General features: G+C 38.6%; 1 protein-coding gene across 3 annotated transcripts in view; it reads left to right on the top strand.

Annotated features, from left to right (window-relative positions):
• MGAT5B (alpha-1,6-mannosylglycoprotein 6-beta-N-acetylglucosaminyltransferase B) overlaps window positions 1-12,818 on the top strand; it is a 260,022-nt gene that overhangs the window by 245,056 nt on the left and 2,148 nt on the right. For all 3 annotated transcript variants that reach the window (XM_081934842.1, XM_081934843.1, XM_081934844.1), the window contains 2 exons: window positions 7,349-7,423; window positions 11,597-11,868. In XM_081934842.1, the coding sequence (XP_081790968.1) occupies window positions 7,349-7,423; window positions 11,597-11,868 (347 nt within the window). The remainder of the gene's footprint in view (window positions 1-7,348; window positions 7,424-11,596; window positions 11,869-12,818) is intronic.

The raw sequence follows: 12,818 nt of genomic DNA on the forward strand, positions 1-12,818 counted from the left end.
GGTAGATAAAACTGTCCCAATAAAATGTTCTTTAAGGAGTTTGCCTGCCTTGGTGTTTTTATTGAATGGGATGCATTACTTTGGAACTGTGAAAATAATCTCTTCTGAAGGGTTTATAATCTCATCTGTTAGATGAAATGCGCATTTTTAAAAAAGGACAAGCTTTTAAAAAGAAATATAGCCATTTTCTCTATAGTTTTAATTTTTGCATGCATGTATATAAGAGACAGAGCTTGCATTGTGTTATCACAATGCATTTTTCAACATTTCTGGATTCTGCAAACTTTGTTGACTGGTGTAATTTCCATGAACAAAAGTGCACAAGATGGGTATGTGGTGTATCTATGATAATCACCAGAAACATATTCAAGTATTACTATCAGATTATAATATAGTATATGTCTCCCCCCAAATAAATTTATATTAAAAGGGAATGCTTGTAGCAGAGTCAAATAGACCTAATCCCTGCATAAATATTTCTTGGCAAAAGCATTATTTCTGATCATCTTAACCTGAGTACATGAGTGAAAACAGTTTAGTTATTCTTGCTCTATTGGTACTAAAGTATCATTTCCCTGCATGAGCTGCCAGTATCCAACAACAGCCACAAGGTCTCTAAAACCTAGTGCTCTTGGCCTAACAAAAATCGATTTTGTGCAGTTGCTATTTTCGTACAGGGAAGCGTCAAATGGCATCCTTGAGAGCTTTCTTCAAAAGCAAACAATAGCTTTGCAGAGAGGCACCATGCCTGTAAAAAGTTAACTTACAGTATATTAATCTCAAGATTGTTCAGGGACTTCTGCTTAGCAGTTATTTATATAATAAAGGAGAATATTTATTGGACACACACAATTGACATCCCATTGACTTTGACTTGCAATGATAAAAGTTGTCCATGTAGTGTAATGATGCACATATGTGGCTTTTCAATTTCTTCTACTACTTTCCTCTTCTCTTCTTCTGCAGCTTTCAGACCATCTTGAAATACTCTTGATGCAACAAGTTTCTTTGTAATCTTGTACCTTCTGCATTCTTCCTGGTGTTGCAATCCTTTTAATTGAATCTGAACTCATCTTTTGCACATATTTCTGATGATTCATCTGTTAACCACAGTCCCAAGAGCACCTCTTATGCTCCTATTCTTTACCCCCACCCCACCCCCAACTTTCTGTTTATAAATGCAGATTGTGCTGTCAAGGACACAATGAAGTGTTACCTTCTCCAACGATAATTGCTTAATTAAAAACTGACATGTTCTGTCTTCTGTTGGTCATCACAGTGTTTGGGACCTTTCTAGAACACAGTCTGCTGTAAGAGTGATAGGTACATTCTCTGAGAACAGCTGGGCACACAGGGCCATCTACTGTTTCCTATGAACCTATTAGAATGACTGGGTTTAGCATGAGCTAACAAAATGTAATTTAATTCTGATGGTAGCAAGTTCTAGCTTCAGACCTGGGGATAAACAAAAAAAAGCTATCAGGAGAAATTATTATGAAACTATGAAAGGAAAATCTGTTTATCTATTCCTTGTGCTGAAAAGCTATGCAATTTGGCTGCAAATCTGGCCTGTGATTTGATTTTTAAGCATGATGAACTAAATAAAAATTCCCTTGTGAGGCTGGAGTAGGAAGTTTCATGACACCATATGTTTTCTGCAATGACTTTATTTGAGGATGGATTGTATGGCTTCATCCTAAATTACAATGAAACTGTAATAGGAAGCCTCTTCATCATTTCTCAAACTGGATTCATTGGATGTAAGATTTAATCTACTCAGGATAAGATTAGATGCTCTGGTGACAATACCAAAGCAATTCTTCTTCTCTACTAGTTATCTTTGTTAAGGGTCTGCATCATTTAGCAATTGTTCACAGTTAATAACAATGATGAAAAGATAACTTTGTCCCCAGCGCTTGCATTTATAATCTTGACAGATCTGAAAAGAAAAGCTGAAAAGCATAACTACGGTCATGGTTTCACTTAGCAGCCTCTTCACTTAATGACCATGTGGCTAATTCCAATTGTGGTCGCTAAATAAGGACTACCTGTATAAAACACATACAAGGAAAGATGATAAAATGCCAGGTTCCCAGATTTGTTTTGCTTCAAAATAATTATTTTTATGGACTTGACTAAAAGGCTTGGTACAATTTGCCAGTTTAGAAAATTAAGTTATCATAATATATCTTGATATAATTGATTATTGTCATCCTTCTTATAGAGTCAACCAAGCTACAATTATTTTCTAAAACTTTTATGCTCTGGGTAATGGCATTGCATCCCTTGAACTTTTTTTGTCAATTACTTTGCTTATCACATGCTTGGAACCCATAATCAAAACAGAACATTTGGCTGTGAATCATAATGGAGGCAACAGAAAAAGGAGGCAATGGGAACAGCATACTTCACATCTAGTGACTTGATGATGGGTGGCTAGTACTTTCAGTCACCAGTGGGGAAAAAGCTCCAAATGTATAATAAATCATCTTTCAATCTAGTATGTCTAATTGTTGGAGTACAATACCCATAATTCCCAGTCAGCATGACTAGTAAGAGTAAGATAAAGCATGACTAAAACCTCTGAAATGAGGTAGGTTTAGAATAAATGGAATGAAATGGAATGGAGAGGAGAGGGAAGAAAGAAAGAAAAAGAAGGAAGGAAGGAAGGAAGGAAGGAAGGAAGGAAGGAAGGAAGGAAGGAAGGAAGGAAGGAAGGAAGGAAGGAAGGAAGGAAGGAAGGAAATACTTTGACCAAGTAAACTGGTGTGCAAATTCCCATGCATCTGGGAAAGCTGTTGGGTAGCAATCTTAAATTCTGAAGCCTTCCGATCCCACATTGTTTGTGAACTAGTATGTGAATTATGGGAAATAGAGAGAGATTATTGCTTGTGTGCTCTTTTGACTATAAATTTGGTAAAATCAAGACCTGAAGTATCTTGAGAACATACCTCTTTGATATTAATGCCCTCTGATTGACTTAACCTTCTCTAGTTCTAATGTCACTATGTTTGTACATCTGTGTTGATTTTCTGTGTATTTTAAACTAAAACTAGTTTACATCAGGAAATAATCTAGGGCAGCATCTGCCCTCTGTGGCCCTTCAAGTATTTGCAGCTGCCCTTCAGTCTTCCTCCTGTGCTCTTTTTCAGCCTCTCTACCAGACAGGAAGAAGATGACTGAAGAGCTTCTGGCATATGGCTTAAAATGGGTGAAAAGTAATTTTCTGATCTCCAAAGCCCCAGAAGCAGAAATCTCTCCCTCCAAACACACACGTTTTAAAAACAGAATGCTTTTGATTTTGAAATATGATAAATGGGTCATAGGAAAGTTAGTTCTGTAAGTGAAAGTCAAGCACAATGCAGAGTAGGAAGGATCTGGGCGATGACCAGGCCACTTAAGAGCTCCATAGAAGCCTACTGCAATTGCTGTCTGAAAGTAACCCAATCAAACTGGGGGTGAGTTCAATAATTCATAGGCAGTATCAACTCCTGTCATTATGTCAAAACTGATTACCATTGCACCTGTAATTAGATATAATGGGTACAATTTCCAGCCTTGTTGAACCTTCTGCTGAGATATTTATGGCAGAAGGTTGCTAAGAGTTATCGTTCCCAGCCTTTGGAGTTTCAGCTTGATTCATTCATCAGAAGAGAAGAAATAATTCTCTCCACTGAATATATGGCTAGACCAATAGACTGAAAATAGGTCATAAATCAGAAGACACTCTTGGCTTAAGGCCCATTTATTGCCACTGTCCAAGCACTAGGAAGAACGTCCCTTCATGGAGATCCAGAACTAGCAAAACGGTGAAATATTTCCCTGAATCAAGCTTGACTCCTGGTGACTTCAGTTATGGGGTTAACTGCACTTCAGTTATGGGGTTAATAGCACTGAGGCTTATATACCGCTTCACAGTGCTTTGCAGTCCACTCTAAACGGTTTGCAGAGTCAGCATATTGCCCCCAACAATCTGGGTCCTCATTTTACTGACCTTGGAAGGATGGAAGGCTGAGACAACCTTGGGCCTGGTGAGACCCGAACTGCCAAACTGGTCATCAACAGAAGTAGCCTGTACTACTGCACTCTAACCACTGTGACACCACAAGAGATAATTGGCTCTTGGCAATTATCTTGGTAGTTTTCCATTGTCTTCTTCCAGAGGATGGATGGATTGATTCACTCTTTCTCTCTCTTTCTCTCTCTCCCGCCCTCCCTTCCTCCCTCCCTCTCTCTTTCCCTCCCTCTCCCTTCCTTTTTAATCCAATGTGGACTGACTATGTGCTGTCACTTTTTGAGATGTAGGACTTATACTGATCTAAATATTGACTCTGTAGTTTATTCCTTGTGCATGCTGTAAATGCAACATCACTGCAAATATCTTTTTAAGCAAATGTAAATATTAGTTTGGGGAAATTTAGTTCACTATTTTGAAATAGCTTCTTTTTCTGCAAAGGCAAATGTGTACTTTTCTGGAAAAGAGTCCTAAAATTTCAGAAACTGGAGAAGTAGGAAGTCTTTGGTTGGAATTCTATGGAAATGGACAGAAATGCCCACAATGATTGCAACCAACAGTATACTTTGTACAAATGTGCAAGGACTATACTATTTTTTTTTATTAAGTATACTCAAGTTACTTTGCAAAATAATTGCCAGTTAATCTTTGGCTGCCTTGTAAAATTAATAATATCAGAGTTGGAAGGGGCCTTGGAGATCTTCTAGTCTAGCCTTCTGCTCAAGCAGGAGATTCTATACCATTCTGGACAAATTACTGTCCAGTCTCTTCTTAAAAACCTCCAGTTATGGAGCACTCACATCTTGGGGGTGGGGGTGGGGGGGGGGCAGCAAAGTTCCATTATTTTTTCTTGCTGTTGATTCAAATTGTCATTGTTTCATTTCAAAATAATTTTTCAATAGACCTGCAAGATTTGCCCGAATTGTCACTGACATAAGCACTTCCTGAGTAGAGTTGGCTCACAACATTCCCTTTGACAGAAGATGGGATAGATTTATTGCCAGTATTTTACTCCCTAGCATCTGAAAATCTGATCCAGAGAGTTGGAGAACAGTTTAAAAGAAAAGGACACCACTGGTATTAGTAGGCATCTTCTTCAGTGCTCCACTTCATTTTAATTTTAAATAGCAGGATTGGGTTTAGAAGAAAAATAAGGTTTTAAATATCCCCATTAGCCCCAAGGGTTTGACCATTGGAATTGATCTTGAATTGATTCTGCAAGAAGGAAGATATGATGAGAATCTGGATAAAGTCTCTGCTAGATGTTGACTGTTCCATAACTAGAGGAGTTTCTATTTTTCATGAATGCTAGGATTCCAAGCCATTACTTTAATGTTCCTCTCATTGAAGTGATAGCCACTGTCCCACTAAGGGCAGCCATTTTGATGCTCCGGGGATTCTGAGTAAGAATAGAAACTAAAGAGCATCTCAGTGGCTAGAATCGTACAATTGCTTACACTAGGTTTGCTGAATGGCTACATGTTCCATGGAATCTGGGAAGGTCTGAGAAAGAAAATAATGCTTATTAAAGAGCCTGACACTACTGCTTCACTTTTTAAAAAGTTATAGAATGAGTCAGTGGTAAAATTCTTTTTTTTTTTACTACCGGTTCTGTGGGTGTGGCTTTGTGAGCGTCGCAGGGGAAGAATACAGCAAAATCTCCATTCCCACCCTATTCTGGGGGCAGCCAGAGGTGGTATTTGCCGGTTCTCCAAACTACTCAAAATTTCCACTACTGGTTCTCCAGAACCTGTCAGAACCTGCTGAATCTCACCCCTGGAATGAGTCCTTGGACCATTTATAAAGCAAGTGCACTCTTTCACAGCAGGGTTGTCAAGGAGAGTAAAATATGAAAGAGCAGGTCTCATCACCAAACCATCCTTAAAGAATTAACCACTCCCAATCTGTCAAAAAAATTCAGGATTGGAAGAGTAATCAGAGAAGAACCAGGGATTTAGCTTGGCCTCCTTCCCTCTCCCTCTCATTTTCTAAATGAAAACCACAAAGGTTGCCATATGTTGCAATTATAGTGAGAATCTGAGTGAACCAAGTAGGTTCAAGCATCCACAATATTTAGCATTCACAGTGCTGGAAATTGGTAGGACACCAGCCAGTTTTTGTGTTTCTTAATGCTGTAATATTAGAGTCTCCCTCTTCCTTCTTTAGGCCTGCTGGATTTGGGAACTAAAGATATTCTCCATTTAAATGCTAATCTTTTTCTGTGGCACAGATCCCTTTGTACATATAGTTTGATGTTCTGGTGCAATAAAACTTAAACTGCAAATCTGAAATATCCACTGAGACTGCTTAGTGTCCTCCCTCCTCCCTTTTCAACATGCTAAGCAAGGAAAAAGGGGAAAAATGAAAATGGAAGGTTGGTGGATAAGGAAAGGAACAATTGCTGGTAAAACATGGAAATGACTGTTCTCTTTCTTGGGTTTTTTTTATATAGCAGACAGGAAGATGTTTATTCAATCTTTACTTCATCTGCGCAGATGCTTCAAAGAAGACTGTCTGTCTCTATTATATCTCAGAACTGAATTGAAATGCTATGCTTGTTGTTTTAGGGTTTGTCAATACTCTTACTATGTACAAAACTTATTTCATGAATAAGTTCTACCCCTTGACTTCCTTCTCTTGTTTAAGTAGGACTTGAACTGCCCTACCTGAATTCCCTCTCAAGTTCAAGTAGGACATCTGGGAATAGCAGCTAAGGAGACAACCTAGATTGCTTTGATATCACTCCTGGGTCAACATTGTACCCCCTGTATCCCTATATTAGCTTTTGCACTAATTTCATCAGATTTCTGAAAATCTCTCAAATGCAAAGCTGCCTTTGTAGTTTTTGCACGAGAACCTGTTCGAGAACTAGGTGGTGGCTCCAGGCAATGGAGATTGCATTTTGGTTGTTTGTGCAGTGTGCTTCTTCCACGCACTCCAAGTGCTTTGTCTATGCCAAAGAGCGTTTGCTTGGACAGCATGCCTTCCCCAATTCAATCTAATTACTGACCAAATATATATAAATGTTAAGTAGTTTTACATTGTAAATCAAATACAGTAGTTTTATGTGCATGGCCAAAACCTGTTTAAAAGTAAATGAGGAGGAAGATAACATTTTCACTTTTAACTATGAAAAAAGGTAAGTCCTTACAGAAAAGATTGTAAATCCAGCCAAATTGGCTTATTTGTACTACATTTTTTTTTCATATGGAAATTTAGACATTCTATCATAATGACAGAATACCACATTTTTCACAACTTTTCACAGAAATTGGAAATAGTCTTATTCTGTATTTGTTCATGTCCATATTTCTTCCACCTCTGTTCCTCTAGGTTGATCCTTACTTGCCCTATGAATACACATCTGAAGGAATGCTAGAGCGGATTCATGCCTACATTCAAAACCAGGTAACTTTTCTTCCCCTTCTTTCTAACTCAACCCAGCAGATAGGAATATCCTAGAACCATTAATTTTGTTTATGTAGTATAAAATAACTCTAATCAACCTAATTCTTCCCATTGTGATGGACTAGAATTCCCACTTCCCCATCTAGCACAGCCTTCAAATACTTAAATATTTCTAACATCTACTAAAGTAAGGAAGGCCAAATTTTGAGTCCTATTTTGTCTGGGGAGCCAAGTATTTTAAGAGAGAAATGAGGAACCTATTTCTCTTTTAGCAGATGTGTTCAAAACTATGGCCCTGAATACTCCAGCGGTATCCTGCCATCATTGTCCATCTTCTTAGTACTTTTGGAGACAAAATAATTCTAAATAATAATGATAATAAAAATCAAAGCATGAAAGTTGACACTTCACATCACCTGAAGTGTTAATACCACTTAATAATGCATTGGTAAGGTCACACTGGGAATACTACATCCATTTTTGGTCACCACAATGTAAAAAAGATGTGGAGACTCTAGAAAGAGTGCAGAAAAGAGCAACAAAGATGATTAGGGGACTGGAGGCTAAAACATATGAAGAACGGTTGCAGGAACTGGGTATGTCTAGTTTAATGAAAAGAAGGACTAGGGGAGACATGATAGCAGTGTTCCAATATCTCAGGGGCTGCCCAAGGAAGAAGGGAGGGAGTGAAGCTATTCTCCAAAGCACCTGAGGGTAGGACAAGGAGCAATGGATGGAAGCTAATCAAGGAGAGAAGCAATCTAGAACTAAGAAGAAATTTCCTGACAGAACAATCAATCAGTGGAACAACTTGCCTCCAAAAGTTGTAAATGCTTCAACACTGGAAGTTTTAAAGAAGAGATTGGATAACCATTTTTCTGAAATAGTATAGGGTTTCCTGCCTAAGCAGGGGGTTGGACTAGAAGACCTCCAAGGTCCCTTCCAACTCTGTTATTCAATTCTATTCTATTCTATTCTATCTCTCTTAGTGGGCGACTATGGAAAGAGAGTTTTCCTTCCCTTCTTTTGAGGCTCCAGAAATGGAAACATAAAAATATGGAGAAGGAATCTGGAAGAAATTCTACATGCGATATTTTGATTTTCCAAATGATCAGTAAAATTGAATCCCTTTCCTGCCAATTCTTGGCCATGTTGGAAACTTTGGCAAACTTTGAGCAATTAAAATGGGAAAATGCTATTTTAAATGTATATTTTCTCTCAAGCTTCCCCCCCCCCCCAAAAAAAACATGTTTAATCTATTCCTGTATAATTTGGTTCTCTCTATCCACAGTTAATGACAGTTACTATTTTCAACACTTATTTTTCTCTTTGCTAATTGGAAAAATGATGTGCTTTGATATGACAGAGAGTGCGCTGTTCCATTTTTAATCCTTGAAATAATATGATTATTGTTGGAATAAAAAGTAAGGGTGTAAATTAGCACCCTTTTGTGCACAGAAAGCAGAGTGCAAATTTTTCTCCCTTATTCTGTGATCATGTCAATACTATGGAAAAGTGTTTTGCACCTCAAGAAGGGAAAAGTCTATTCTGGAAAGCATATCAGCAGCTTCACAGCAGAGGATAAATAGATCTAACAAGGCATATTAGATCCATAGTGTTGAGTAATTTCAGTTGATTTTAGATATAATTAAAGACGGCTTTAAAAAACTGACCACCAAATATTCACCACATCACAAGGTTGATACCAATCTATTAAAAAGCCACTGCCAGTGATCCTGGAATTCAGTCCTTAACTTCCTCTCTTAACAGACACATGAGGTTTCTGGAAGTGGTTATAAACTCCATTTAACAGAGCTGTATTTCTCTCTCTACTTACCTAGCAGTAATACTTACCAACTCTGTGGCACTTACCTATGGGAGGATATGGATAAGACTGATTCTATTAAAGAACAGGATTGACAGAATTTAAGTTCTTACTTTTGCATAAAAGCAAGGGTGGTTTTGTTGGCCGTAAGAAATGGGCTTTATTTTAGTTGCAGGCAAAACCATAGGCATCTCTGATCAAATTGTATCCTTCAAAGACTCCTCAGTGAACAGTGGCAGTGCTGCCACATGTAACAATTTAATCATGGCATGTTGTTGTTGTTAGTTGTGAAGTTGTGTCTGACCCAACACAACCCCATGGACAATGTTCCTCCAGGCCTTCCTGTCCTGTGCCATTCCCTGGAGTCCATTTAAGCACACACCGACTGCTTCGGTGACTCCATCCATCCACCTCATTCTCTGTCGTCCCCTTCTTCTTTTGCCTTCAATCCTTCCCAGCATTAGGCTCTTCTCCAGTGAGTCCTTCCTTCTCATTAGGTGGCCAAAGTACTTGAGTTTCATCTTCAGGATCTGGCCTTCTAAAGAGCAGTCAGGGTTGATCTCCTCTGGGACTGGCTAGTTTGAGTGCCATGCAATCCAAGGGACTCGTAGGAGTCTTCTCCAGCACCATAGTTCAAAGAATCATGGCATATTTCTGCAAATTTTAATGGACATTAAATATTTATGTACAGCTATTTACAGATACAAAATAGGAAAACAGAGGACATGGCAGGTGGAAGAGTCTGGACACACTGTCATTCAGCACTTTGTAATACTTTCTTTGGCAAAAAATAACAGCTTTCACAATTTCTTCTAGCCAACTAAAAGTCCTTCTGTTCTTAATTTGAAAGTCTCCTCCCCCCCCCTTCCTTGTAGAACACTTTTAGTTCAGAAATATTGTTAGATCTCCTTGGATGTATCACATGTTTGAGCTCTCCCACAAGATTTTCCATAAGGCTCAAGCCTGATGGAACTGTGATGGCCATTCCAAGCATTATTTTAATTATTGTCTAGGAGTTCTTTTGTTGAAATGTTTCAGCCTTTTTTCTCCAAATGCATGTTGTGTGACCCAACCATTCAAATTTTGTTTCCACAATCCAAGGCACCTTTTTCTAAAATATTTTATCAAGATTTTCTTTTGCATGATGAGAGATTGGAGAAAAGGTTTCCTTCGAATTTATGTCCCATGCACAGTATAAGCAATGCCATTCTGTGGACAAGTGGACAACCCCTCCAACCTCAGCCAAACATTTTGGGTGGTTATTTGCAGTGACCTACAGGTTTTGCGTTGCAGATCTGATCTGCTTCAAGACAGTTCTGGCAAAGATGTTTCTTTCTTTGTCTTCCAGACTTTGCCTTGACTTTAATAGTTACAGTATGTAACTTCCATTTCTTATCAATATTTTTCAATTACTAGAAATTATTAGCTGGAGGCATTTAGTTTTTGTAAACAGCCTTCTCTGGTTTTGTTACTTTAATTTTCAAATGCTTATATAGCTGGCTAGAGCAGTTCATTTTACTGAAAGTAGATAGAACAACAGTCACAAACTTAAATATTAGAAGAATCTGAACATTTATTTACCTGTGGAATCATCTGGCCAAATATAGAGTTCAGGTAATCAGTGTTTTCTGTATTTATTTATATCCTGCCACAACAACAACTCCGTGAGGTGGATTGGGCTGAAAGAGAGTGACTTGGGGAAAAAGTAGCACTGAAACAATGGGAAAATTATTCAAATGTCTATACTTGCCATGCTTACTGTTTTCTTATTTTTCATCTCTGAACAACAATGCATTCATAGTAAGTATGCATTCAATTTTGGAGAATAAAGGTTGTATTTAACTTGTACGATATCAAGGTTGTGTCAGCCTCTATTCATGTAGAGATTTATTGTAACATGCAATTGAATGAGGGAGACTACACTTTCCCATGCATAGTAATTATTTTTATTAGGCCAGTTCAAGATCAGAAAGCAATATGTAAGCTTATATGCACTCCAGAATTTTGCACCTGGCAAGTTGATAATCAAAAAGGGGTGAGGAAAAAAAAAGAAAATTACATTAAAACTATGGCGTCTGAATTTAGTTGCAGTCTTAAGAGAATAGGGGAGGAGGGAGGTGTGATATTCAAATTTGTCCTTGGTATAATTTGGCATCTTCTGGATGGGTTGGGATTACAGTTTCCAGGATTCTTAGGCAATAAGCTGGCTAGTAATTGTGGGAGTTATAAACAAAAATGTCTGGAAAGAACCAGGTTTGGAGAAATCAGATCAGGTGACAATTTGCAGCACTGTCTTTTGAAATGTCTGTGTAACAAATGCTATTTTTCTCCCTCCCCCAATCGGATAGGATTTCTGTGCTACTGCTGCTCTACCAGACAGGTCCAGCAGTCCGACTATGCAAAGCTCTCTCAGTCCTTTCATCCTGCAACCCAATTCAACTGCCCTGGTATGGTCTCATAATGTAACCAGCAGCCATCTTCCAGCTTGGCCCCCAGTCAAGTCCCTGCAGGTGTGGCTATCTGAGTCTGGCCAAGCATGCACCAGAACTTGCCAGCAGCACAATTTAGTCTGTGAGCCTGAGTTTTTCAAGTTCCTGAACAAAAAAGAAGTGTTCCAGCAGTAAGTTGGCGAGCTTTCTTATCTCCTTCCCTTATTCTCCCAACCAAGGAAGTTCTCCTCTTCTTTACGGAGCTTTAAAGATTCCAATGCAGGCTTTGGAAGTTGATTTGGGAGAAGCAGTAAAGGTCACCTTTATACCATTATCTGTACTGATGCTGAGTTTTGACTTTTAGGCAAGACTATATTGAAAATGAATGTTTTGTATCCCAGATGGAGTCTTATGGCAAATTTGAAGAGGGTGGTGTGTTAAGCTTTTCACAGTTTCAGATTTCTGTTTCAAAACTTGCACTTTAATGCCTGAGTCTGAAATTTGCAGATGGCTTCGTTTCATAGGGAGTTGTAGAAATTCTTCTGGGGTGGTTAGTGGTGGTGGTGGTGGTGGTGGTGGTGGAGGAGGAGGAGGAGGAGGAGGAGGAGGAGGAGGAGGAGGAGGAGGGGAATCTGTTGAATATGAATTAAATGTTAACGTTTTAATTATTCTGATAATGCCAATAAATAATCATTGCACAAAGTTTTATGCCATCCTTCTCCATCCTTTTCCTCTCAGATATGTTGAAATGACCATTCCCAGAATTCTGCAGCTATCAATATTGACTGTCTCAAAATATCTAGGGAGCTAAAGTTTGGGGGAAGCCTAAGCAGGAGATAACAATCCATGTTTCAGGAATAAGGAGTCCCTAATCTTTGAAATATGGCAGAACTACAACTCTTAGAATCAGTGTAGGAAATGCTTGCTGGTGTTAGTTCAGCTACAGCTGCAAAACAATGTTTCTCCATATCTGTCCTAATTCAAAAGCTATTTTGCTCTCTTGGCCCAATTAGCTTAAGGATAGGCAGGAGTTAGCAACAACATTTAGACTTATATACCGCTTCACAGTGTTTTACAGCCCTCTCTAAGTGGTTTACAGAATCAGCCTATTGCCCCCAACAATCTGGGTCCTCATTTTACC

The sequence above is a fragment of the Natrix helvetica genome (assembly GCF_964273705.1).
Source record: "Natrix helvetica genome assembly, chromosome: 1".
In the NCBI taxonomy this organism is placed as follows: Eukaryota; Metazoa; Chordata; class Lepidosauria; order Squamata; family Natricidae; genus Natrix; species Natrix helvetica.